Source organism: Mustela putorius, unplaced genomic scaffold (assembly GCF_011764305.1).
Source record: "Mustela putorius furo isolate JIRA1106 unplaced genomic scaffold, ASM1176430v1.1 tig00003834_pilon_pilon_pilon, whole genome shotgun sequence".
Lineage (NCBI taxonomy): Eukaryota > Metazoa > Chordata > Mammalia > Carnivora > Mustelidae > Mustela > Mustela putorius.
Genome location: NW_025421987.1, coordinates 34,162,326 through 34,189,305, shown reverse-complemented (window position 1 = coordinate 34,189,305; position 26,980 = coordinate 34,162,326). Strand labels below are relative to the sequence as shown.

General features: G+C 38.5%; 1 protein-coding gene across 7 annotated transcripts in view; it reads right to left on the bottom strand.

Annotated features, from left to right (window-relative positions):
• Window positions 1-22,061: 22,061 nt before the first annotated feature.
• HHLA2 (HERV-H LTR-associating 2) overlaps window positions 22,062-26,980 on the bottom strand; it is a 138,846-nt gene continuing 133,927 nt past the window's right edge. For all 7 annotated transcript variants that reach the window (XM_045088309.1, XM_013064885.2, XM_045088305.1 and 4 more), the window contains 3 exons: window positions 26,505-26,612; window positions 24,262-24,317; window positions 22,062-23,287 (listed from right to left, as the gene is read on the bottom strand). In XM_045088309.1, the coding sequence (XP_044944244.1) occupies window positions 23,252-23,287; window positions 24,262-24,317; window positions 26,505-26,612 (200 nt within the window). In that variant the 3' untranslated portion in view covers window positions 22,062-23,251. The remainder of the gene's footprint in view (window positions 23,288-24,261; window positions 24,318-26,504; window positions 26,613-26,980) is intronic.

Genomic DNA, 26,980 nt, shown 5'->3' with positions numbered 1-26,980 from the left:
GAAGGAGCAAGACACCAATGCTCACTTTGAGAGGATGAGAAAGAATATGGAGCAGACAATTAAAGACTTACAAAAAAAGCTGGATGAAGCTGAACAGACGGCCGTGACGGGGAACAGAAAGCAAATCCATAAATTAGAATCTAGGGTAGGCATTTGCATGGGTCATGATGGGGTCATGATGACTCCAGATTCAAGGTCTTATCCTGGAATATCACTCCAAATGTTCCCTATTTCTCTAATCACTTCTGCTTTTTAGCACTTGTAGATCATTGAGAGCATCAGATCTCAATATACTTATTTATTCTTGTTTGACTTTGGGCGATCAACCAAGACTTTTATTGGGCTGGATTAACTCTGCCTCCCCTTTTCCTGCTAAGTGAGAATACATCTTCTTCCATTCAGCCACACCAACTCCAGGCTTCCCACAGCTGGAGTTACTTGTTGGGTACATCTGTGCAGTCTTGCTTTTGTGTCTTTGTTCCTGTTATTTGCTCTGCAGAGAATGCACCTTTTTTATTTGCCAGGGAAAGTGGAAGGGAAACAACTAAATCAAGGATCAAGAAATGCTTGGTGAAGATATAGGAAGGGCAGACGACAGTGACATTGCACCTGCCTTCAGGGAGCTTAACAACAAATAGAAAAATCTCTCTTGACTATTGAATCGATTTCAATGACTATGTACAAGTTGGTGACAAATGTTAGGAGGGGAGGAAGAAAATTTCACTGGGACTTGATGGTTCAGAAGGGCCCCTGACAAATACAGTATTGCTTTTGCACATTTATGGTATATCCATACAGTAGAATTCCAATGCACATCCATGGTACCTCCATATAATCATGCTGATTAATTAGGAATGAGGAAGAGCTCTGTAGTAGGTTCTGGAGATCCCACCTAGTGGTACAATGATGATAAAAGTCACCATCAATAGGTAGTGTCACAAGCTTTTGTGCAAGAGCAGAGGAAATCTAGAAGATGGGTGCACATACACATTTTGCTTAGGTTTTCAAAAAGAAGGGGTGACAGGATTAGACAAAAACGAATAAAAATAGCTACCCATAGGAGAAGAACACAGAGATGAAACTGAGACCTTCTGAATGAAACTTGTTCCATTGTTTTGACTGCAAAATCATATAAAGCATTTACATGCTTCCTAATTAAAAAACAAGTTTAAATCAAAGAGCAGAATAAAACAAATCAATCCTTAAAATGTTAACAAAAATGGAAACAAGTGAAGCTAACTGTGTATCAATTTGGGGAGCATAAAACCCACAGATGAATTATTCCCAGTGACTTTTAAACATAGTGCTTTGTACATGCCTCATGGGATACATCTAAGGACAAAAGAAAAAAAAATAGCAAATGAAGTACTGTACTTGCAGTTTCAAATAGCGATATCTTATTACTACTATGAGTAAGACTAATATAATTCTTTAACCAATAATTATTTAATCTTTATTGTATAAGAACCAAGTTTTTTAGTATGAGAGAAAAAACATATAGGTATAAAATTCAAGAACTTAGAATATGTCTTTTTTCCCTAATAAAAAAATAATACAGGATTGATACTGGTATTTCCAATTCAAATTTAAGATTGCAGGCTTTAATTTTGTTCTTAATTCTGCTCTTTCTCCACCATTAAGTCCTAGAACCAGTGTTAACTCAGTAGCAATGAGCCCCTGATATCGGCTGATACTAAGGAATTATGATTAATTTTCTTAAAAACATAATCATAATACTATTATCTGTTAGGATTACATGACGATATATTTACAGTGAAATTATATGATGTCTAAGGTTTTATGTAATAGTGATTTTCCCAGAGGAGTTTTAATACACTTAAAAAGACATGCAAGAAAACTTCATCTTAAAGGGGGGGTCTCATCGCCTCATGTCTCATCCAATAGAACTATGTTTTAGGCTCCTGTGTGATAGGGGGTTAGAAGATTATTTTAATGGGCTTCCTCTATAAAGAACTGGTACACCTGCTGACTTGCTCTCCCTGAGGAAGAGCAAGAGCAGTGTGTCTGAAGTGGGGGGAGGGAAGCAGGGAGTAAGAGATGGGGTCAGACGTTCCGGGCACATTCCTGCCTCGGGCATTAGACTGCAATTTTTAAAAGGATAGTCCGGGAGGCCCTGTGGAGAAGGTGGCATTTGTGTCAAGAAGAAGGCAGGGGAGAGAGCCACGGACATCGAGGGGAAGAGAAGGAGCAACCAATACCCTTCCTCCCTCAAGTCTCTACCCCCGTTTCCACTTTATTTCTCCAAACTCACCACTGAACATATCCTATATTCTGCTTTGTGTGTTCCCCCTCATTAAAATGTATGCTCATATAGGGGAGAGATTTTTGTTTGTTCTGTGCACGGCTGTATCTCTAGCCTTGGGGTCTGGTGTGTGGCTGGCATAAAATATTTGTTGAAGGAATGTTAACTTTGCTTATAGGACTCCGTCAGGCTGCAGGCAGGTTGTCAGTGTGCTATAGCTCGCCCACACAACAGGGCTGCCGGGCGGCAACATGCCGCATCCGCCAGAGCCTCAAGGTCAGATTTCAGAGAGTCAGAGCTGACCATGGAGAAGGCAGTTTAAGACCACAGAGCACAGTGGCTGGTTCCTTTATTTTTTTTTTTAATTTTATTTTTTAATTTAATTTAATTTAAATTTTATTATTTTTGATTTATTTATTATTATATTTTTAATGAAAGTGGCTGGATCCTTAAAGGGTGCTCTATGTAGCTGATTCTCCGTATACTCACCGATGTTCCTACACACGCATATGTGTGTATTTTGTGATCTAACAGGAGAATTGTCACTTCTGCGTGGATGAGCCTCTCACTGCCTTCAGAGTTTAAAGAGGCCTTTTATAAAGAATTTAATCCACAGAATTTAATCCACTCGCTTTTAGCGAGCCAGGGTTCCCAGAGACGGGGCCCTGTTTAATCATGGCCGGATGGAGAATGAACGCATCTTTCTAGATGACGTCGTTCTATTGCAAAGGACCGTGCCAGTCGGCAAATTCGATGTCACCCTGGCTTGCTGGCGGCCAGCCTGTGGTCTGAGGTCAGGGTTTCGTTGCAGGTTTGCAAACTGGAAGGTCAACCGGAGGACGAAATCCGTCGCAGGGCAGAGGCCCAGGAGGAAGCCGGCAGGCTGGAGCGATGCGTCAGAGAGCTGACCTGTCAGGTCCTCCTGGAATCCGTTGGGGTGCTGGAGAAACGTGCTCCTTCAAGCCTGAAATGGCCTTCCGGGTCTCCTGCTGTTCTCTCTCCATCTTCGCCCTCCCTCAGCAGTAGACACGGACTGACAATCCCAGGGCTTCTGTGCTATTCGGGGTTTGGGACGGTCCCTTTTCAGCGCTTACAGGGAGCAAAATGGGAGTGGCACGTCGCAATTAGAAGCGAAAAGCTATTTATACGGTGCTGGTTTTGTCACATATAACGTCTGCAGCGCTTGCAGAAAGATGCCTTCCTGTGAGAGGCTGAGTGAGAACAACGTGTAAATGAAGTGGCCGACAGAGAGTTGGGGGGGAGGGTCCTCAGCCGGCAGGTGACATGCGACCCTGGCTACCCCGGAGCAGGGGACATCCTCACCCCTAGTGTCTGGTAACACAAACCCTCCAGGCCCCCCAAGGACTCTGGTGCTGGTGCCAGGTGGTGGAAACACAGCAACGGTTCACGACGGGCCTCCAGAACTCTCAGCTTCTCTTCCTGTGGCCCAACGCTGGTCTCCAGCAATAACAGAGAAGTGGGAAGGCTTCTTACCAGGAATAAAGGCATTTCTGAAGCCACAAGATCATCCTTCCTTTCATGTTCATTTTCTAACCTATCTTCCCTTCAAATGGAAGGGCCCCTAGAGTCCATGAGACCAAAGGCCCCTCGGGGGCCTCGTGTCTTCCTCGCACAAGTTGGGGTGTGTATTCCAGTTGTCAAACACGGACGCCAGACGTCACTTTCTAGCCCTGTCCTGCCGCATGGTCTAGCTCATGCCGGCGAAAAGGCACCTTCACTCCAGGGGCCACCCACTTTCACAGCACCTTTGGATCTGCTCGTCTTGCTTCTGGTCCCTGAGGCTGAGTTGCTGTTTGAAATGCCAACATCTTCCTCCCTCGCAGCAGGAAGGATACTGTAGATAAGAAAGCAGAGCACTTCAGAAGCCCTGTCCTGGGCTAATTAAGATGAAATGAGCTACTTGCGCAGCTCGTCTTTCCTGAATAAGCGGTTCTTGTCTAAGACGAGTTAGTCTGGTGCTTCTTTAGGCTGCACTCCTTCTATCGAAACCACCCAGGAGTGAGCCCCTGGTATGTGCTGCAAAGGAGGTAAACAGCTTGGGAGCAGGAGAGAGGTGGTCTCCGCCCTTCTTTTGAGGAGGGTGAGGAAGTCCCGTGTGCAGCCTGTTAATAACGTCCAGGGTTTTCTTTTTATTTTCCTACAGATTATTCAGACATTTTTTTCTTCTGAAGACAAGTTCATTATAGAACAAAACACCAAAGCTATCCTTTTTTGGTTTTCATTGTCCCCAAGAATGCATTCTTGTTCTATTGTGTTTTCTCTTTGTTCTTCTCAGCAATAACCTTTTTGTTCCCTCAGGTACTAGCGTGGAGGAATAGTTCTTCATTTCTTCCAAGTGTCTGCACAGTGCTTAAAGTGTATCTACTCAATTACGCCATGATTTTTCTGCTGTTAAATCAGATAACACCTAGTGAGCACCTGTTTCACACAAGATATTAAGCTAAGCGCCGTAACGTTAAAGAGACATTGGAGAGCCCTCCACATTCCTTGATATCAGTACCTGGTTTTGAAATATCCAAGATAGATGCTGACTGGATCCAGTCTGTTCTCCTTTAACATCAAAATGACCACCAGGACTATGAGGTGGGGTGTTTCGTGATAGTCTTCTTTGGTGCCAATTGAAAATGTCATTTCGAAAGGGGCCTAAATGTGGCTTTGCTTTCTGAGGAAAAATCCTCTGGGAATATCCTACTATATTAGAAAGGGAATCAAGTGTGACCCCAACCACTATAGTTGTATGACCAGTCCCCATTGAGCATTCGGAAGTTCATCCGATTTTCTCTCTTCAGTACCCAGAATAATGTGCTATAAAGCAGGATGTAGGACTAGGAACTTAGAACCGTTATAGAAGGTACAGACAGTTTTTCAGCAGCACCCCCCATCCACCTGCTCCATTTTATCTTCAACTGCTTTCTATATTCAAGGATCTATGTATAGATGTTATTTAATCCTTACAAATCTAATTACAGATATAGTGTCTTCCTTTTTAGAGATAAGGAAACAAAATGTGATTATTTGGGGTAACTTCTCTGGGAACCAGGTGCCAGGATAGAGTTCTAGAAGTACAAGAGATTTATTGGACATAACACCTGGAAAGACAAAGGGGAGAGCAAGAAAGATCAGGCAGAGAAAGCCTTTAGGCGACAGTGCAAGTCTGACACCCATGAAAGGGAAGGGTGAAGGAGAGGCAGATTGCCGCGCACCTCGGAGCAGCCTCCAGCACAGAGGTTGCACGGAAAGGAGCCGCACGTTGGGCAGTGATGGCCAGGTCCTCATAACTGCTGGCTGGGCCCAGGTGTTGGCTGGGGGATCCCTGGGGAGTGGTGATCTCAGTGTGAATGCTATAGCGACTCCCAAAGGTGCTACAGCTGGAGGTTTTCCGGTAAGTGCCCACCTCACAGCTTGAAGGGAAATCTGAGCTGTGTACACCTCTGCCTACCACAGGGCTGAGATGTGAACCTAAGCCTGACAAAGGTTTTGCCTTCTCAAGCGGGAGGAACACTGTTAACATCAGCAACCGCTCCTAGGCTTCTTCAGTTTTCTTCTTTGTGGCTTCCTTGACCACGCAGTAAGTTTACTGGTCTCCGTGAATTGGGTTTAAGCAATTAAACTGCTATTGGTTTTAGAACTTCCCGTAAACACATAATTCTATGAGTCTTCAAATTTCTTAAACCTGGGATGGAGAGGGACAGGCAGATGAAAAGAGAATAGATTTTATTGAAAAAATAGAGTTGTCTCATTTCCTTATATCTTGGTCTCTGCTTTAGTAAGCGTAAAATTAGTAATGAATTATCTATGGTCAGATTGTACTTTAAGGTGGAGTGGGGAAGGACGCTAAGCGATACAAATGGCTTGAAGTTTTTTTCTTTACTCATGTATTTATTTATTTATATTCAGATAAAATTGACACATAACATGGCATTAATGTTGGGTGTACAATATAATTTGATGTTTGTTTACATTGTGAAATGATTATCACAAGTTTAATTAACATCCATCACTACACATAATTACAAAATCTTTTTTTCTTGAGATGAGAACTCTTAAGATTTACTCTCTTAGCAAGTTTCAAGTATACAACACTGTATTGTTAACCGCATTCACTATGCTCAACATTATATCTCTAGGACTTGTTCATCTTAAAACTGGGATTTTGTACCTCTTGACTACCTTGATCCATTTCTCCCACTCCCTACATCCCTACCACCAATCTGTTTTTTTTTTTTTTTCTGAGTCTGGTTTTTTAGATTTTACGTATACGTAAGATCATATATTATTTGTCTTTCTCTGACTTATTTCACTTAGTATAATGCCCTTAAGGATTGCAAATGGCAGGACTTCCTTCTTTTTTATGGCTGAATAATATTCCTCTCTGTGTGTACATACACATACCCCATTTCCTTTATTCATTTGGGTTTTTTGTTTGTTTGTTTTTAAAAGATTTTATTTATTTATTTATTTGAGGAAGAGAGATCACAAGTAGGCAGAGAGGCATGTAGAGAGAGAGGGGGAAGCAGGCTCCTTGCTGAGGAGAGAGCTCGATGCAGGGCTTGATTCCAGGACCCTGAGATCATGACCTGAGCCAAAGGCAGGCACTTAACCCACTGAGCCACCCAGACGCCCCCATTCATTCATTTGTTGATAGACACTTAGGTTGTTTCCATGAACATGGGGATGCAAGTATCTTTTTAAGATAGCGTTTGTTTCCTTCAGCTAAATAACCAGAAGTAGGATTGCTGAATCATATGGTAGTTCTAGTTTCAATTTTTTGAGGAAACGTCCATACCATTTTCCACAGTGGCTGCACCAGGTTGCATCCCCTTTTCTTGTTTTCTCATTAACACTTGTTATTTCTTGTCTTTCTGATATCTCATTGTGATTTTGATTTGCATTTCCCTGATGGTTAGTGACGTTGAGTACCTTTTCATGTACCTATTGGCCATATATATATCTTCTTTGAAAAAAATGTCCATACAGATCCTCTGTTCATTTTTTAGAACTCCAGTATAATTAATGTACAATGTTATATTAGTTTCAGATACTCAAGATTGTATTTCAACAATTCTATACCTTACTCAGTGCTCATGGAGATAAGTGTACTCAATTTCCTTCACCTATTTCACCCATCCCCCAAACACCTCCCATCTGGTAACTACCAGTTTGTTTTCTATATTTAAGAGTCTGCTTTTCATTTGTCTCTTATTTTATTTGCTTGTTTATTCTGTTTCTTAAATTTCATATATGAGTGAAACCATATGGTATCTGTCTCTCTCTGACTGACTTACTTTACCTAGCGCTATACCCTTTAGATCTATCCATGTTGTAGCAAATGGCAAGATTTCATTCTTCTTTAGAGCTGAATAACATTCTGTGTGTATATATACCACCTCTTCATTCATTCATCCTTTGATGGATACTTGGGTCGCTTCCATATTTTCGCTATTGAAAATAATGCTGCAATAAACATAAAGGTGCATATATCTTTTTGAATTAATGTTTTCATATTCTTTGGGTAAATACTTAGTAGTGGAATTACTGGATCATATGGTAATTATTTTTTGAGGACCCTTCTTACTGTTTGCCACAGTTACTGCACTAGTTTGTGTTCCTACCAACAGTGCCTGAGGCTTCCTTTTTCTCCCTTTTTCTTGTTGTTGTTTTTATTTTAGCCATTCTGATAGGTGTGAGGTGATATCTCATAGTTGTTTTGATTTGCATTTCCCTGATAATTAATGATGCTGAGCATCTTTGCATTTCTGTTTCTCAGCCCTTTTTTTTAAATTATATTTTTTGTTTTCAGTTTTGTTCTGTTATTCAGTTGTATGAGTTCTTTATGTATTTTAGATATTAATCCCTTATCAGGTATAGGATTTAAAATATTTCTTCCTATTCTATGGGCTGCCTATTTATTTATTTATTTATTTATTTATTACTGTTTCTTTTGCTGTATGGACATTTTAGAGTTTGCTGTAGTCTCACTTATTTATTTTTGCTTCTGTTGCCTTTGTTTTTGCTGTCAAATCTAAATTTCATAGTCAAGACCTATTTTGAGGAGCTTACCCCATGTTTTCTTCTAGAAGTTTTATGGTTTCATATCTTACATTTAAGTCTTTAAGCCATTTTGAGCTAATTTTGTGTATGGTATAAGAAAGTGGTCTAGGGAAGCCTGGGTGGTAAAGCAGTTGGTAAAGCAGCTGCCTTCGGCTCAGGTCATGATCCCAGGGTTCTGGGATCGAGTCCCACATCGGGCTCCTTGCTCAAAAGGGAGCCTGCTTCTCCCTCTGCCTCTGCCTGCCTCTTTGTCTGCCTGTGCTCACTTGCTCTCTCTCCCTCTGTCTCTGACAAATAAATAAATAAAATCTTAAAAAAAAAAAAAAAAGAAAGTGGTCTAATTTCATTAGTTTCATTCTTTTCCTTGTGGCAGTCGAATTTCCCCAATACCATTTTTTCAAGATACTCTCCTTTTGTATTCTTAGCTCCTTATCATAAAGTAATTGACCATTTATATGTGGGTTTATTTCTGGGCTATTTTGTTTCATTAATCTATGTGTCTGTTTTAATGTCAATACCATACTGTTTTGATTACTATAGCTTTATAATACAGTTTAAAATCGGGTAGCATGGTGCACTGAGTTTTCTTCTTTCTCAGTTCCTTTGGCTATTTGGGGTCCTTTGTGGTTCCATACAAATTTTAAAATTGTTTATTCTATGTCAGTGAAAAATGTAATTGAAATTATGATAGGCATTGCATTGAAACTGTAAATTGCTATGTGTAATATAAACATTTTAATAATATTAATCCTTCCAGTCCATGAACATGGATTACCTTTCCATTTAATTTGTGTCATCTTAAATTTCTTTCATTAATGTCTTATAGTTTTCAGGGTGTAGTTCTTTCATCCCTCTCGTTAAATTTATTCCTAAGAATTTTTATCCTTTTGATGCATTTGTAAATGGGATTGTTTTCTTTTCTTTCTTTTTTTTTTTTTTTAAGATTTATTTATTTTAGAGAGCAAGCACAAGCAGGGGGAGGGGAAGAGGGAGGGGTAGAGGGAGAGGGAGACAAGCAGACTCTGTGCTGATCAGGGAACCCATCCTGGGTTCCATCCCAGGATGCTGAGATCATGACCTGAGCTGAAATCAAGAGTCAGATGTTTAACTGACTGAGCCACCCAGTGCCCTGAGATTATTCCTTTTTTTTTCTTTTCTTTTCTCTTTTCTTTTTTTCTTCAGGATTGTTTTCTTAATTTCTCTTTCTTATAGTTTGTCACTAGTGTACAGAAACACAATGGATTTTTGTATGCTGATTTTATATCCTGCAACTTTACTGTTTATTGTTGCTAATAGTTTTTGGTGGAGTCTTTAGTTTTTGTTTTGTTTTGTTTTGTTACATATGCTGGTGTATTATCTTCAAATCAAGGTTCTTTTACTTCTTCTTTTCTGATTTGGATGCCCTCTATTTCTTTTTCTTGCCTAATTGCTCTGGCTGAGACATCCAGTAATATGTTGAATAAAAGTACTAAGAGTAGGCATCTTTGTCTTGTTTCTAATCTCAGAGGTAAATCTTAGTTTTTCTTGAGTATAATGTTAGACAGCTAAGTGAGTTTTTCATATATAGCGTTTATTATCTTGAGAGATAACACTTTATACCTACACTATTGGGAGGTTTTATCATGAACTGATGTTGAATTTTGTCAAATGCTTTTTCTGCATGTAGTGAGATGATCATATGATTTCTATCCTTCATTTTGTTAATGTGGTGTATCACATTGACTTACAGATATCAAACCATCTTTGCATCCTTGGAATAAATCCAATTTGATCATGGCATGTGATCCTTTTAATGTATCATTGAATTCAGTTTGCTAATATTTTCTTGAGGATTTTCATATCTATGTTCATCAGGGATACTGGACTGTAATTTTCTTTCTTTCCTCTCTCTTTCTCTCTTATGGTTTGATATCAAGGTAATGCTGGCCTTGTAAAAGGTGTTGGAAGTGTTCTTTCCTCTTCAATTTTAGGAAGGAATTTGGGAAGAAGTGATATTAATTCTTCTTTAAACATTTGAAAGAATTTACCAATGAAGACATCTGGTCCTGGACTTCTGTTTTTTGTGTTTTTTTTTTTTTTTTATTACTATTCCAATTTCCTTGCTATAATTGGTCTGCTCAGATTTTTTTTTTTTTTTTGGTATTAAGATTGATTGATTGATTGATTTTGATTTTTTAAAAGATTTTATTTGTTTATTTTTGTGTGTGTGTGAGAGAGAGAGAGAGAGAGAGAAAGTACATGAGCAGGGGGAGGGGCAGAGGGAAAAGCAGACTCCTGCTGAGCAGGAAGCCAATGCAGAACTTGATCCCAGGGCCCCAGGACCATGACCTGATCCAAAGGCCAACACTTAACCAACTGAGCAACCTAGGTGCCTGAGTTTTATTTGTTTTTATCATTTTATTTTTTTATCATAATAAATGTACTCTTTAATCCCCATTTAAACCCCATTTCACTTAGCATTATTCTCTCTGGTTCTGTCCCTGTTGTAAATGGCAAGATTTCATTCTTTTTTATGACTGAATAATACACCAATAATATGGCTGAAAACACACACACACACACACACACACATACACCACATCTTTATCCATTCATCTAATGAAGGACTTGTGGGCTGCTTCCATAGTTTGGTTATTGTAAATAATGGTACAGTAAACATCAGGGTGCATGTATCCCTTTGAATTAGTGTCTTTGTATTTTTTGGGTAAAATACCCAGTAGTGCAATTTCTGGATCTTAGGATATTTCTATTTTTAATTTTTTGAGGAAACTCCATACCGTTTTTACCAATATGCATTCTGCCCAACAGGGTAGGAGAGTTCCTTTTTTCCCCACATCCTTGCCAAACTTGTTGTTTCTTATGTTTTTGATTTGTTCATATTTTCTCTTTATTCATGATTAAGTCTTGGTAGATTGTATGTTCTAAGAATTTATCAATTTCTTTTAGGCTGTCCAAATCTTTAGATATAATTGTTTATAATACTTTCTTATAATCCATTGCATTTCTAGGGTATCATTTGTAGTGTCTCCTCTTTCATTTTTAATTTTATTTGAGTCCTCACTCTTTTCTTGGTGAGTCTAGCTGAAAGTTTATTTAAAATGTTGCTATTGTTGAAGTATAGGTGACACAGAATGTTATATTAGTTTCATGTGTACAACATAGTGATTTGACATCTCTAGATGTTATGCTCTATTCTCTACAGTGTAGCTACCATCTACCACCATATAATACTATTAACATACCATTGGCTATATTCCCTATGCTGTGCCTTTCATCCCATGACTAATTCATTACAAAACTGGAAGACTGTACCCTCCCACTCCCCTTACTTCTTTTGCTCATCCCCAACACCACTGGCAACCACCAGCTCTCTGTATTTAAGATCTTGTTTTGCTATTTTTGTTAGTTCTTTCATTTTGTTTTTTAGATTACACATGAAAGTGAAATCATATAGTACTTGTCTTTCTCTGTCTGGGTTATTTTATTTAGCATAATACCCTCTAGGTCCATTCATGTTGCTGCAAATGTAAGCCTGCATCCTTTTTTATGGCTTAGTAATATTCCATTGTTTATATATATCACATCTTTTTTCATTAATCTCTGTGTTGACACTTAGGTTGTTTCCACATCTTGGTATTGTAAACAATGCTGCAGTAAAATAGGGGTGCATATATCTTTGCAAATTAGTGTTTTTGTATTCTTTGGGTAAATACCCAGTAGGGGCATTACTGGATTGGTATTTACTATGGTACTTGTATTTTTGGTTTTTTGAGAAACTTCCATACTGTTTTCCCTAGTGGCTTCATCAACTTACCAACTTACATTCTCACTAATAGCGAATTAGTGAGAATGTAAGTTTCTCCACATCCTTGCCAACATTTTTTTTTTCTTTTAGCCGTTCTGACAAGTGTAAGGTAATATTTCATTCGGGTTTTGATTTGCATTTCACTAATGACTAGTGATGGTGAGCATCTTTTCCTATGTCTATTGGCCATCTATATGCCTTCTTTGAAAAATGTCTATTCACATCCAATGCACATTTTTAAATCAGATTATTTGGGGCTTTTGGTGTTGAGTTATATAAGTTCTTCATAAATTCTGGATATTAACCCCTTGACAGGTATATCATTTGCAGATATATTCTCCCATTTAGTAGGTGGTACTTTTGTTTTGTTGGTGATTTCCTTTACTGTGCAAAAGATTTTTAGTTTGGTATAATCCCAATAGTTTATTTGTGCTTTTATTTCCCTTGCCTAAGGAGACATGCCCATAAAAAATAAATAAAATAAATTAAAAATAGGAAACATCCATGAATATGTTGTTAAGGCTGATATCCAAGAGATTACTGCCTATGTGTTCTTCTAGGAGTTTTATGGTTTCAGGTCTCACATTAAAGTCTTTAATACATTTTGAGTTTATTATTGTGTATGGTGTAAAAAAGTGGTCCAGTTTCATTCTTTTGCAGATTTCACAGCATCACTTATTGAAGAGACTTTGTTTCCTTCTTGTGTAGTCTTGCTGCCTTTGTCATAGGTTAACTGACTATATAGGTGTAAGTTTCTTTTGGGGCTCTCTGTTCTGTTCAGTTGATCTATGTATTTATTTTCATGCCCGTACTGCACTGTTTTATTATAACTTTATAGTACATCTTGAAATCTGAGACAGTTTTATTCTTCTTTCTCAAGATTGCTTTGGCTATTTGGGTTCTTTTGTGCTTCTACAAATTTTAGTATTATTTGTTCTAGATCTGTGAAAAATACTATTGGTATTTTGATAAGGAGGACATTGAATCTCTAGAATTGTTTTCTTAATTTATCTTTCTTCCACTTCATTTCAGTGTATTGAAAAGCAACAGATTTATGTATATTAATTTTGTATTTGGTAGCTTTACTGAATTCATTTATTCATTTCTTCTAGATTATCCATTTTGGGGGCATATTAATTGTTTATAGTAGTTTCTTATGATCCTTTGCATTTATGTGGCATCAGTGGTAATGTCTCCCCTTTCATTTCTATTTTTATTTGAGTCCTCTCTTTTTTTCTTCGTGAGTCTTGTTAAACACTTATCAATTTTATCTTTTTTAAAAAAACAGCTCTTAGTTTCATTTTCTATTGTCTTTTTAGTCTTTCTTGATTTATTTTCATTCTGATATTTGTTATTTCCTTCCTTTTAGAACTTAGGTCTTCGATTTTTCTTCTAGTTCCTATAGCATAAAATGAGGTTGTTTATTTGAGATCTTTCTTCATTTCATAATGTGGACATTTATTACTATGAACTTCCCTCTTAGAATCACTTTTGCTATATCCTATAAGTTTTGGTATGTTGTATTTCCATTTTCATTTGCCTCAAGGTATTTTTTTTTATGGAGAAAAAGTAAGTTTATATTGATAAGAGGTAAAATTCATAATGAAGAAATTAGAGGTACCAACATTTATGTGATAAACAATACTGCATCAAAGTATTTTAAAGAACAGCTTCTTATTTTGTTTTAGTTTCAAAGGTAGAGTTTAATGATTTGTTAGTTGCATATAAGCCTCAAGGTGTTTTTTTTTTCTTTTTTGGTGTTTTTTATTTCTCTTTTGATTTATTCTTTGATGCATTGGTTGTTTAGAGAATATTTGTGAATTTTCCAGGTTTTTTTCCTTATACTTTCAGTTTCATAGTGTGTGGTCAGAAAAGACACTTGGTATGATTTCAGTGCTTTTAAATTTGTTAAGACTTGTTTTGTGGACTAACATATGATCTATTCTGAGGAATGTTATACGCATGCTTGAGAATAATGTGTATTCTGTTGCTTTTGGTTGGAGTGTATACAGTCTGTTAAGTCCATCTGTTCTAATGTTTTGTTTAAGGACTATGTTTCCTTAATGATTTTCTGTCTGTATGATCCATCCATTGATGAAAATTGGGTATTAAAGTTCCCTATTATTTTTGTGTTGCTGTTTGTTTTTCCCTTTTGTTCTGTTAATATTTGCTTTATATATGTAGATGTTCATATATTAGTGCATAGATATTTACAAATACTATATCCTCCTATTGGATTGACCCCTTAATCATTATAGAATGACCTTTGTCTCTTATTAAAATCTTTGTCTTAACATCTGTTTTGTCTGATAGAAATGTAGCTACTCTACCTTCATTTTGGTTAACATTTGCTGGGAATATCTTGCTGCATTCCTTTACTTTTAGTCTGTGTGTGCCTTTAGATCTGAAATGAGTCTCTTATAGGCAGCAGGTAGATGATTCTTTTTTTAAAAAAATATTTTATTTATTTATTTAACAGAGAGAGAGTGATCACAAGTAGGTAGAGAGGCAGGCAGAGAGAGAGGGGGAAGCAGGCTCCCTGTTGAGCTGAGAGCCCTATGTGGAACTTGATCCCAGGACGCTGAGATCATGACCTGAGCTGAAAGCAGAGGCTTTAGCCCATTACGCCATCCAGGCACCCCGAGTCTTGTTTTTTAATCCATTCAGCCACTATGTCTTTTGATTGGAGAATTTGGTTTACTTACATTTAAAGTAATGATTGACAGGGGTGTACATAATTGCCGGTTTGTTAGTTTTCTGGTTGTTTTATAATTCCCTTCTTCCTTTTTCTGCTCTTGCTTTCTTTGTGATTTGATGATTTTCTGTAGTATGCTTAGATTTCTTTCTCTTTATCTTGTGTATCTACTCTATCTACTGCAGGTTTTTGCTTTGTGGTTACCATGAGGCTTACATAAAACAACCTGTATTTATAATAGTCTATTTTAAGCTTCAATTGGGATGCGTTTTAAATCTCTATATTTTCGCTCTCCTCTCTACTCACATTTTATGTTTTTGATATCATAATATACATATTTTTATCTGTGTATTCATTAACAGATTTTGGAAGTTGGTTCTTTTTACTTTTTTTCTTTTAACCTTCATACTAGATATATAAGTGACTTATCAACCACCAGAACAGCATTATATTACCTTAATTTTATATATTTATCTTTACCAGTGAAATTTATTTGTTCATATTCTTTTACTTATTAGTGCCCTCTCATTTCAGTTTACAGAGTACCGTTTAACATTTCTTATAAGGTCAGTCTAATGATACTGAATGCCTTCATGTTTTTCTTGTCTGGAAAACGATTTATCCCTCCTTCAATTCTGAAGGACAACTTTGCTGGGTATTCTTATTTGGTGGGATTTTTGTTTGTTTGTTTTTTGGTTTTTTTCCCTTTCAACTCTTTGACTATATTATACCATTTCCTACTGCCCTGGAAAGGTTTTGTTGAAAAATCTGCTTATTCAGTCCTATGAGGTTTCCTTTGTATGTAACAAGTTGTTTTTCTCTTGCTACTTTTAAGATTCTCTTTCTGACTTTGACAATTTAATATTGTGTGTTTTGGTGTGGGCCTCTTTGGGTTCATTTTATTTGAAAGTCTCTGAATTTCCTGGATCTAAATGTCTGTTTCTTTCCCCAAGTTAGAGAAGTTTTCAACCATTATTTTTTTCAAATTTTGTCTGCCATTTTCTCTCTTTATTCTCCTTCTGGGACCCCTATAGTACAAATATTCGTCTGCTTGATGTTCTTCTCTAAATCGCTTAAGCTATGTTCACTCTTTATTTTATTCTTTATCATTTTGCTGTTCTGATGAGATGAATCCCACTGCCCTGTCTTCGAGTTTGCTGATCCATTCTCTTGCTTCTCCTAGTCTGCTGTTGTACTTTTTAGTCCACTAATTGTATTCTTCATCATTGTGATTCTGTTTGGTACTTTCTTATATTTTCTCTTTGTTGAAATTTTCATTTTGTTCATGCATTGTTCTCCTGAGCTTGGTGAGCATCTTTATGACCATTATTTTGAACTCTTTATCAGATAAATCACTTACCTCTTTTTCTGAGATTTTATTTTGTTCTTTGGTTTGGAGCACGTTCCTCTATTCCTTCATTTTCTTTGCTTCTCTGTACTGGTTTCTCTGTGTTACATAAAAAAGATACCTCTCCCAGTTGTGACTGAGAGGTCTCATGTAGGAGATGATCTTTATTGTTCAACACTTCTCTAGCTCTTGGTTGTTCCTAAAATCTTTGTAATTGTCCAAGCAGTCTTCTTTGGTCTGAGTGGCTCCCAATAGTTGACGATGTCCTAGCCTATTAGAGTCCCAAAGGGGAGATCTCAGTACCTAGATGCAGGCTGATTGGAAGCTGATCTTCAGGTAAGATCTTTTTTTTTTTTTTTAATTTTTTTTTTAAATTAACATATAATGTATTATTAGCCCCAGGGGTACAGGTCTGTGAATCGCCAGATTTACACACTTCACAGCACTCACTATAATGCTTATGTTCCCCAGGTCCATAACCCAACCACCCTCTCCCTACCCCCCACCCCTGGCAGCCCTCAGTTTGTTTTGTGAGATTAAGACTCTCTTATAGTTTATCTCCCTCCTGATCCCATCTTGTTTCATTTATTCCTTTCCAGGTAGGAAAATATGCAAATATACCTCTTCTAAGGGAAGACTGAGAGAAGGACATTTCTGTCTGTTTTCTTTGTGCTGAGACTTGAGGTGCTAGCCATTTAAGAACTGTTTCTTTGTTTACTGCCATTCCATTGATCCTGTGAGCATAAACCTTGCTGACCACCAGAGCCAGGCTATCAAGAGATGTGTCTTCTGGACAGAGTTACACAATCCAGGGCACCAGATCTGTACACAAACTCCTTTCTTGGCAGCATCAGCCAGCAAGGGTAGAACAGATGGAGAGTATAAAGCTGGCCCCACCAGTTTCCCAGTCTCTGGAGAAGATTGCAGTCAGTCCCTTGATGTATGTTAAATTAGAAGCAAACTCCTCAGTCACAGCTACTAAGATAAATAAATTGGTCTCTTTTACAGAATGATGGCATTTCAGTATGCTCCTTCTATACTGTGCCATGGCAGGGGAAGGGGCAGCTGATTAAGCAGTTTTTGTTTCTTGCAGTCCTCCGGGACCACTAGCCACTAGAGCCATAACTTCATGAGGTATTCCCTGGGTTGCAGCCACAAAACTAGGGAGCCAAATATGCACAAGCTCCTTTCTGAGAGATATGAGAAACCTGGAGTGAGGTAGGGAGCAAGTGTGAATATGATGCCTACTTGCCTCTCCAGTATCTGGAGAGTATTGTAGTCAGCCCCTTGACGTGTTTAAATTAGAAGCCTGCCCCTAGCCTTTTGCTGCTAAGGTAAGCAAAGAGGCCTCTTTCATGGAAAGACTGGGTGTTTCTATCTGTTACCTCATGCTGTGTCCAGGAGGAGGGGATATTGACTGAACTTACAGAGGTGGGAATAAGCAGGGGAGCTGTGAGGTAATAGATGAGCCTAGCCGGAGTGGAGGAAGTTTGTGGAAGGTAGTGGAAGGTAGGTAGAAAGACCATGAAAGTCATCAAAGGTGTTGACATTTGATGAAATAGGTAAGATGAAAACAGGAAAATAAGTTGAGCAGCAGGGGTAGGTCTTGATTAAATCAATATCTCAGCCATAAGCCAGTTGAGATGTTCTTCTTTCGGGAAGCTCAACAGTTCCAGAATGGAGATATTCTAGTTAAAGAGACATAGGAAATTGGAGGATGTGCAGAATCTTGCCTGCCTGCATACCTCTCCTTTCCTGTTTCCTCAAAATACACAAGGCTCTGTAAAGCTTAGTTGAGAAATACTACCTTAGTAGATTTTGTTTCTCTAGCCCAAGCCTGGATTGCAATGGAAGCAATGAGAATGTACATACCAACATGGCATCGCTTACAGAATTTTCCTATCTCTGATGATGCCCACACCAGAATTCCAGAAATCTTACCTTTTCTATAGTTTCATTATCCAAAGCCAAGAGTCAGTTAGAAAGTTCAAGGAAAGAGTTGATTAGTGAGATAGGATTAGAGAGAGATTAGTAGGCTCTCAGTTCCAGGTCTTAGATTCATTTGTGTAGAATAGTCAGGAGTTCAGAGAGCAAAGAGAGGAGGATTCGTTTCTAGTTTTGCACATGAAGCTTTTGTAACAATGGTACTTCCTTCCAACTGAGAAAGCACAGGCAGGTGTAGCTTGGTTAGGATGGAAGGGCTGTGACCAAATTAAAACTAGTGGCTTTAACTTCTATTTCAGTGAAAGACTCGTGGAGTTCTGAGATCAGTGCTCAGAGCTGTGTTAATTTCTCAAAACCTGGGATGAGTAAAGTTAGACCCATTTTTCAAATCACAACTAAAATATGTTGCTTAATAAAGTTTCCTAACTCTTATTTTCTTATAAGGCAACTCCCAATGCAGACTGTTGGATCATGATCATTCAAATCATCTTCATATATTCACCTATGCATTTCAGGCAGGGGAAGACCAAAAAGATCTGAGCAGGATGCAGACTCTGATGGATAAACTTCAGCTGCAAGTACAAAGTTACAAGCAGCAAATGGAGGCCACAGTAAGTACCTGGGGCTGTTGCAGTCTCATGGATTTCCCAGCGATTGTTCTTGATTAATGGAGACATGTGAGTATTTTATCTAGAGAGGACCAGCTCAGCTTAAAGTCTGTTCATTCTCTAGTTTTTCTCAAACTAGAGTTATCACCCATGCTCAGAAAATTGTTACTTTTCCTTCCAGGGAGTCAGAGCGCTGCCTTCAACCTTGTGGTTATACTCAAACACGTGCATTGCAAGAATAGAGTCCAGTAAGAACACAGTGTTGTATAGTTGAATTTTTGGCCAGGTAGTCCCCTTGGGGCCTTCCTACCCCAAAACCTTGGGTGAGCATAAATGTGCTTCCTAGTCCTTTTTCCTGATGAACCTGGACATAACTGAACCAGATAACCATCATTTGAAATGTATTTGCCAACCTTGGGTTAATATCCATAGCTACATATAATGTAATTCTTAAGTGCCATATATATTGGTTTATACCTACTATCTCTTGAGAGATTTTGGATTATTTCAATGATTCAGGCTAAAACACAAATTACCTGTTGACCTGTATAATGGTTAAAGACAAACGCCCACTACTCAAAGAAAAACCAGGATGTTTAACTGATTATGAAACATTTGTGGTTTTCTTACATGTAACATGTGGAACGTGCTGATCTAAATTTTCAGAGAACAGTGGTTATAAAAATGGATCTCATGCCTAGTAGAAAGTCTGAATCCATATATATCATACCAAAATATATTCCATTCAATACTCAGAAGTTTAGATTCTTTTCACACATTTTTAAACTTTTTCATGTCAAAACAGAAAAAATGACTATGCAGGCACAGGGATATTTTTTCTTTCTTTTTTTATTTTTATTTTTTATAGGAAGCACAAGCCAATCAATATCTTTCCAAGTATAAGAAGCAGCAACATGAGTTGAATGAAGCTAAGGAAAGGGCAGAGATAGCAGAATCTCAAGTCAATAAACTCAAGATCAAAGCAAAGAAATTTAGAAAAAAAGTATGTCAGATATACAACTCAGTTGTAATTCTTAAAGTGTGTGTGTTTAGAGTGCATGTCATCACACAAACCAGTAGAACAAGAAATTATTTTTTAAAATACTTTAAAGAGAAAAAAACAAGAACTAGGTTCTGCTAAGGTCTTCCCATATTTACTAAATTTTCCTTGCCCAGGTAACAAGCAGTGCTAGGCATTCTAGTGGAATGTACATTGTATTTCTACCTCTCAAATGCTTAACTTGTAACTTTTCAGTTCTAGGTCCTAGATCCATTTGTGTAGAACAGTCAGGAGTTCAGAGAGCAAAGATAATTTTATTTTATTTTATTTATTTATTTTTAAAATATATTTATTTATTTGACAGAAGGAGGGATTACAATTAGGCAGAGAGGCAGACAGAGAGAGAGGGGGGAAAGCAGGCTCCCCGCTGGGCAGGGAGCCCGATATGGGGCTTGATCCCAGGACCCTGAGATCATGACCTGAGCTGAGGGCAGAGGCTTAACCCACTGAGACACCCAGGTGCCCTACAAAGAAAATTTAAAAGTACAGATAGATCTGCATGAAACAGAGTTGAGTCTTTCTATGTAGATAAGTACATGACTTCATACTGGATCAGTATGGAGACCTGGGTGCTGAGGTTTAAAGCTGAGGTAGTGGGGAATAAATGTACTTGTCTTCTCTAGCTTTCTGCTTTTCCCCTCATTCTGTCCTAAAACAAGAGGGAAGGGTATTTCCATATCTGTGGTTCTCAACACTACTATTCTGATCCCAGGGTAGGAGTTGCTACCCTAACTCTACTAGCGTAGTGGCAGCATGACAAAGACCACTGACCTGTAGGCTTTTCAGGGTCTGTTCAGGCTGCTGTAACAATGCCAGAGACTGGGTGGCTTACAAATAACAAGCATCTCTCACAGTTCTGGTGGCTGGGCAGTCCCGGATCACGGTGCTGGCAGATTCAATCCCTGGTGAGGGCCACTTCCTCATAGATGACCCTTTTCTCACTGGGTCCTCAGAGTAAAAGGGATGGGGAGTGGGAGGAAGCTCTCTGCAGATTTTTTTTAGAAGGCACAAATCCTACTCACAAGAACACCATCCTTAGGACTTGAAGGCCCCACCTCCTAAAACCATTCAACATATGAATTTGGGGGTTATATAAACAAAACAGGAAGTCCCAGCTTTCTTATTGAGATATCTCGCAAACAGGGTCTTTAAGTGAGATCTGGCTTTAGGAGAAATGAATTGAAAGACATTGTATAATGCGCCATTAGCTGCCTATTATGGAATGCCTGTAAAGCACTTAACATGGTGCCTAGCACAGACAGGTACCATTTCATTTTTTAAAATTTGGTATATACCTATTCCTCTTATTATAAAAGAATTACTAATAACTCTGCAAGATAAGTAGATAGGGTTATTCATAATACATATGACCTGAAAGGAGGTCAAAATAATCTCTTTTGAAGGAGAATCTAAAAGTTGGTTATATTGAATACATTTAGATATAAATTTGAGAAGCATGAGTCATTGGCACACTCCAGAGATTTCTTGTTGCTGCCTGAATATTGTCTCAGGGATAAGGCCTCTGAGCAGAGGCCCACTTAAGTGGTTTGAACTCTGCCCTCAATTTGAGAAGGGTCATGGCATTGGATTTGGGGTCTTAGAGGCAGAGCCTGCCCATCAACTCCATTTAATGGTTTTGTTTAGGGAAATGCCTCACATGTGTTACGCTTGTGCTCAGCTGGAAGAGGTCAAAAGGACTGCAAAACATTTGTAATGTATTCGACTTTGTCACAGTTATTTCCAACAAAGAGCAAAATGAGCGAAGCAGAAATTGCTTCTTAGACATACCCAAGATGACTAGGAAAACCATCCTTGGCGGTGCAATGACTAATTGTTCCCCATTCTCAGAAGGAAAGCCTGAAAAATCTCTTAACTGCCATAAACCAAGCAAAAACATTTTTTCTGATAGAATTGGGTGTCTCTCTGGGCTGTGGAGCCAACTGATGATGTGGTCACAGTCTTTCCCTCATGGAGTCTTTGGTAGAGGGCGCTGCCTTCACTACCAAGGCTAGGTGGGCAGAAAATGGAGAGTGTCCAAGCCCATCCTTCAGAAGAATTACCTGTGTCTGCTTTCTGTAATGCATATAATTGCTTCAATTCCCTGCCTCCCTTTGAAGCTAATGAGGACTTGGCTAAGGCCTGTTTACTCCGAAAAGGGCTGGGCTTCATTCTGGGTGTGCGTACCACCGATGAAAGTCACAGCAATCTCAGCACACTCATGAAGAATAAGAAGTCCTTTGCTCAGGAAGGACAGAGGCCGGACGCATCCAAGGATGGTACCATTTAATGTTTGAAAACTTCAGGTGCATTTGAAACAAGCATTTAAAACGTTTATGTGGTGTGGAAAGCAGTTTAAACAAGGTGATTAGGAAATGTAAGAGAGTATCTTTGCTTCCAAGGTTAATGGGGATTAAGGGAAGGACCCAGGTTCATTCTTGTCTGCCATCCTCAATTTGTTGACTTTATTCTTTCCATTTTGTAATAAGAATATAGCAGTTGTGACCCTTTTCTCCTCACAGTTAAAGCTTTTCTTTATAGTGATGTCAGTACTTAGAGAAAACCAGGCCAGGTAGCATTATGCACAATTCAGGGTTGGTTTCCTTCTATAAACTATAGGGTCAAAACTTAAGTCACCAAAATGCTGGTTAGACTTTTTCTTTCTTATAAATTGATTAAAATAAAGAGAAGACATCATCAAGTCAGCTGGGTTATCCATTCTCCCTGTGTGTAAAAATTTATGTGGAAATCTAAATTTATCATAAAGCTGATTAACAACATGACAACTGAGTCAGAAGAGTGAGTCAAATTATCTTCATAGCTAATGTCACTCATCTATGTAAACCTGGTGTTGGAAGGCATAGCCCACCCCCCAAGAGATGTCAGTTCTTGAGTTGATAGGGCCCTTTGCTGTAGGCAATCTTGGAGATACTGACATTTTTAAACTTTGGGGTCCCTAAGATTCACCATATTAAATCTAGTTGGTTAAGCAGATATTAACTATTCATGTAAAATGAGTACAATACCTTAGCAAATCAAGTGCCCTGATTTTTTGCCTTTTCACTAAGGTGATTTCTGCTTCCGTGTGCTCTGTCACCCATCATTAGTTGATCAGATTTTGAATCAGTGCTTAGTGATACATTTCTTCCAAGGTCTTGGTGGGAACCTCAGTGTGGCCTCCTGTACTGACTGTAGCAGGAGTGCCACTGAATGAAAACAGTTCTTTTCTAGTTGGAACTGGCATCCAGGCATTCATAATCTTGATGTAGGTATGGAGTCAGTGAGTAATAGTTGGGATGTGAACAGGAAATATGGTAGTGGGAAACTCAATGGTTGCAAGTCTTGCCAAAGGTAGAATTATTAGGCCATGATAAGCCACCGCTGGAATTGCAGTGAAAAAAAGGGGAAGCGAAGTCACTGGATATGAAGGGTCTCATCATGGGTTGATACAGTTCTGTCTTACTTTCCACTGCTGGCTGGGTGTTCTGTAAAAGCCTAGAACCAAGAAAAATGGATTTTAAATGGCTGGGATTCATGTCAGAATAACCATTTTTATCTTAAGCATTTAATGATGATAGTGTTTTGTTTTGGTTTTTGGAAGTAGGGAGCTTTGGAGCTATTGTCTGCATCTGTAATCAGAGAACCATGAGACAGTTATAAGTAGTTATAAAGGCTCAATTTTAATCACCCTTCTAGATTAGTTCCTGGTTTTTTTTTTTTTTTTCTTTTAAGATTTTAAAAATTTATTTGTCAGAAGAGAGAGAGCACAAGCAGGCAGAGTAGCAGGCAGAGGCAGAGAGAGAGGCAGGCTCCCGGTGAGCAAGGAGGCTGACACGGACTTGATCTGAGGACCGTGGGGCCATGACCTGAGCCGAAGGCAGCCGCTTAACAAACTGAGCCACCCTGGTGTCCCTAGTTGCTGAGTTTTTAACCAGTAGAGAAAAGAGTTTACCCCACTCTTTGCTCTTATTTATATTCTGATTAATGGAACTCATAATAAAAGGTGTGTGGCAAAAAGATTTAACTCCATTTTAAACAAACGAATTTGCAAGTAAACTATAATTCGTAAGCGAATTATGGGTTCCCAAGGAGCTTAGAAGTGATTGGACAAATAGGGAAGGCTAGCCAACTGAATCTGGGTAGAAACTGTAATCTGCTTTTCTCACTTTGTATTTCTTTCTACTTCTATACAGTTCCGTGCTTCCACTGGAAGAATAGGTACACTGGTTTCCCATCATATGCATAATGCCACTCAGATCTTCTCCACAAGTAACAATAGAAAATGAGAAGAGCAGCCAGTTATTTAAGTAGAGCCCTAATTATATATTTTTTTCCTGTTGTTATCCCGTGATCCCTCTCGCCCTTTCTTATCCCTCTATCAAAGTCTTGCGAGATGATATATGTATCGATTACTTTTTCACAGTAGCATTCTTATGCTATAATTGGTTTGATAAAGTAAAAAGCTTTACCTTGCTTTCTTCTGCATCAGCAGTGTTGGCCCTCTCAGTATAGACAGAAGACCTTTCTATAGGAAAAAAAAAAAGAGAAACTTAGAAAAAATCTTTTTGCAAACACTCATTTTTTTTATTCCTGCCTCAGTACAATTATGTTATTAGATGCACATTAGTTCTTCTCCCTTTCATATCTTTCTCCCAAAAAACAGCCTTAAAAATGCAGTGTAGAAATACCTCATTAGCTACAAATAACAATAAATTCTTATGGCTGATTCAGGTGCAACAAAACAGGGATAAAAGCTGTCCAGCCAGGCCAGGAATTCCTGGCTCTTTAGGATAGTTGGCCCGAGTCCTACTAACCATTAACAATGGAAAATAACAGCCAAGGAGGTGGTGATTAAGTCCATCGATAGCAAAAGAAAAAGGTACGGGTACAATGCTATTTTCCATGGAAGGCCTTCCTTTTGTGCCTTGCTAAAATCTAGGATAATTTATACTTATCTTAGACTTAAAGCATTTTAAAACAGTTCTAAAAAAGGGAATTTAAAAAAGAAAACACATACCATGGTCATACGGAACTACAGTGTAGGGACCTAGAGGTGGGCAAGGTTTGGGGGCCTTGAGTGTAACAGCTTGAAATATATTTTCAGCCTATCTAACCACACAGTTATCGAACATTGTTTAAATAGCCAAAACCCTGACACTGTTTTTGCTGATCGCTCCAGACGGCTCCTTCAGAATCAGAACCCAGCCTGCTGTGTCTGCCCTGTGTAGCTGACCCGGACGGATTCCTTCCATGGGCTGTGTTTTCCCTCTCCTTTCCAGTTGGAGTAGAGAGTACAGAGAGGGAAGGGCGAAATCACACATTTATTCTTCCAGGGCCTTCCTTGTAAGGTCCCCTTGGTCTGGCTATGTCCTTCAAGTAAAAGTTACTCTCCCTACAAGGCATCTGATTTTACGGGACTCTCTTCTTCTGGGTTTTGGTAATGGCACCTTCTACTTGTTTAGATTTGTGGGCAATCAGCTGCTCCCAGCTCTGGGGAAATGAACTATCTTCTGTGCTCCCCTTTGTACAGTTTTGAGTGTGCCAGGTGTCTTCTGTTGAGACTTGACTTTTGCACACTTCCAATACAGAAACTAGACTGTCATGCTGGAGCAGTATGTAGTGCCCCAGTATGTAGTGCCCCTCTGTCATATAATTTGAACCCTAGGGGACAAACTAGACTTGCCTATGATTTCCCATCTTTTTCCACTTCTGGTCAGCTAAGGGACAGGAGGAACCAGTAATAAACTGGAGTGGCCTTCCTATTAGTATAAACAGTCACAGGGTGAAATTAGTGAAACTCTTACTGTCATGCTTCATATCTTACTTTCAATAAAGGAATAAAGGTGTCTCCGATTTCCAAATCTCCTAACTTCATCGGGGCAAAAAGCAATTAGTAATTGGAGGAATGGACATGGGATTTATCTCAACCTCCCAGGACGCTCAGGCATCTCAGATTATACAATAAGAAAAAGCAGCTGGGTCTCCTCTAGTGGTATACAGAAGTCTGTTTCATGCCCCTAACTTCTTGGATTCCACTTTCCTGGTCTATAAAATGTGGGGATAAGTAGAACTAAATTTTTCCTAGATTTAATTCTGTCAATAAAAGCCAAGCCTTCTAAGAAGTCCTATGACCATAGCATCTTAATGTATCATTTTTAATTACCTGTAAGTAACCCAAGTTTTGTTGCAGAAAATCTAGAAAAAAGTGTTTTAAAAATGCAACAAGGATTAAAATAAAATGGCCCATAAAAGACAAAGCAGTAATACGATAGACAAAGCTCAAAGAAAGAGAAAACAGAGTGCAGGGACGAAAGCACGTCTAGACATAGGGACAAACTCTTTCCAAAGGCATCCACTGTTAAAGTTTGGGCTTATTTCTTTCCATCTCTTTTTCAATGCAAGATAATTTTGGTAATTTGTGTATTATTTTAGTGCTAGATTTAAATTTTTTCAGTGTGCTGCAATGCATGTGCTTGTATATGGCTTGTTACATCTTTAACCATTTAATTCAGGATAAATTTGTTAGCAGTATAGTTAGCTGGGAATGTGGGAACACTTTAAAGGATTTCTGATAAATTTTACAAACGACTGTCCAGAGAATTCAGAACTGTTTATATGTCCAACAGCCATGTAAGGTTATCTGTAGGTCATCCTTGATAACCTCTGCCTGTACACCGAGGGACAGAGTTCATATTCTCCATGAGATACCTACCTCTCCTGGAACAGTTGTATCTTTTAAACATACAGAATATGCAAATTGCCAGGAAAACAAAAATCACCAAAGACAGAGTAATTATCCAGGTTCTGCTTTGACTCTGTTCTAAATAAAACAAAAAGTCTGTAAGCTGGAAGAAAAATTACCAAAGAACACATTTATGATTTTAAAAAACAGTTAATTCTGCATTTATGAGCATAAATACCTCCCAGTCTCAATGTCTCTACTGTGGGAAACCTGCATAAGTCAGAATATTAACCTATTTGGGGCTTGGTAGGAGGTGGGTGTTGGGGAGAAAAAGGTTGCAAACTTGAGAAGCAATGAGTGTATTATGCATTGTGAGTTTCTATTGTTTCATATTATAAAGAGAGTTAACACACTGTTACAAAGGAATAATTATGACTACAGACTATCCACAGCCCAGCATCCTCCTTGGAGGATGAAGGGAGAGCAGAGTATAGCCTTGGCTTGGA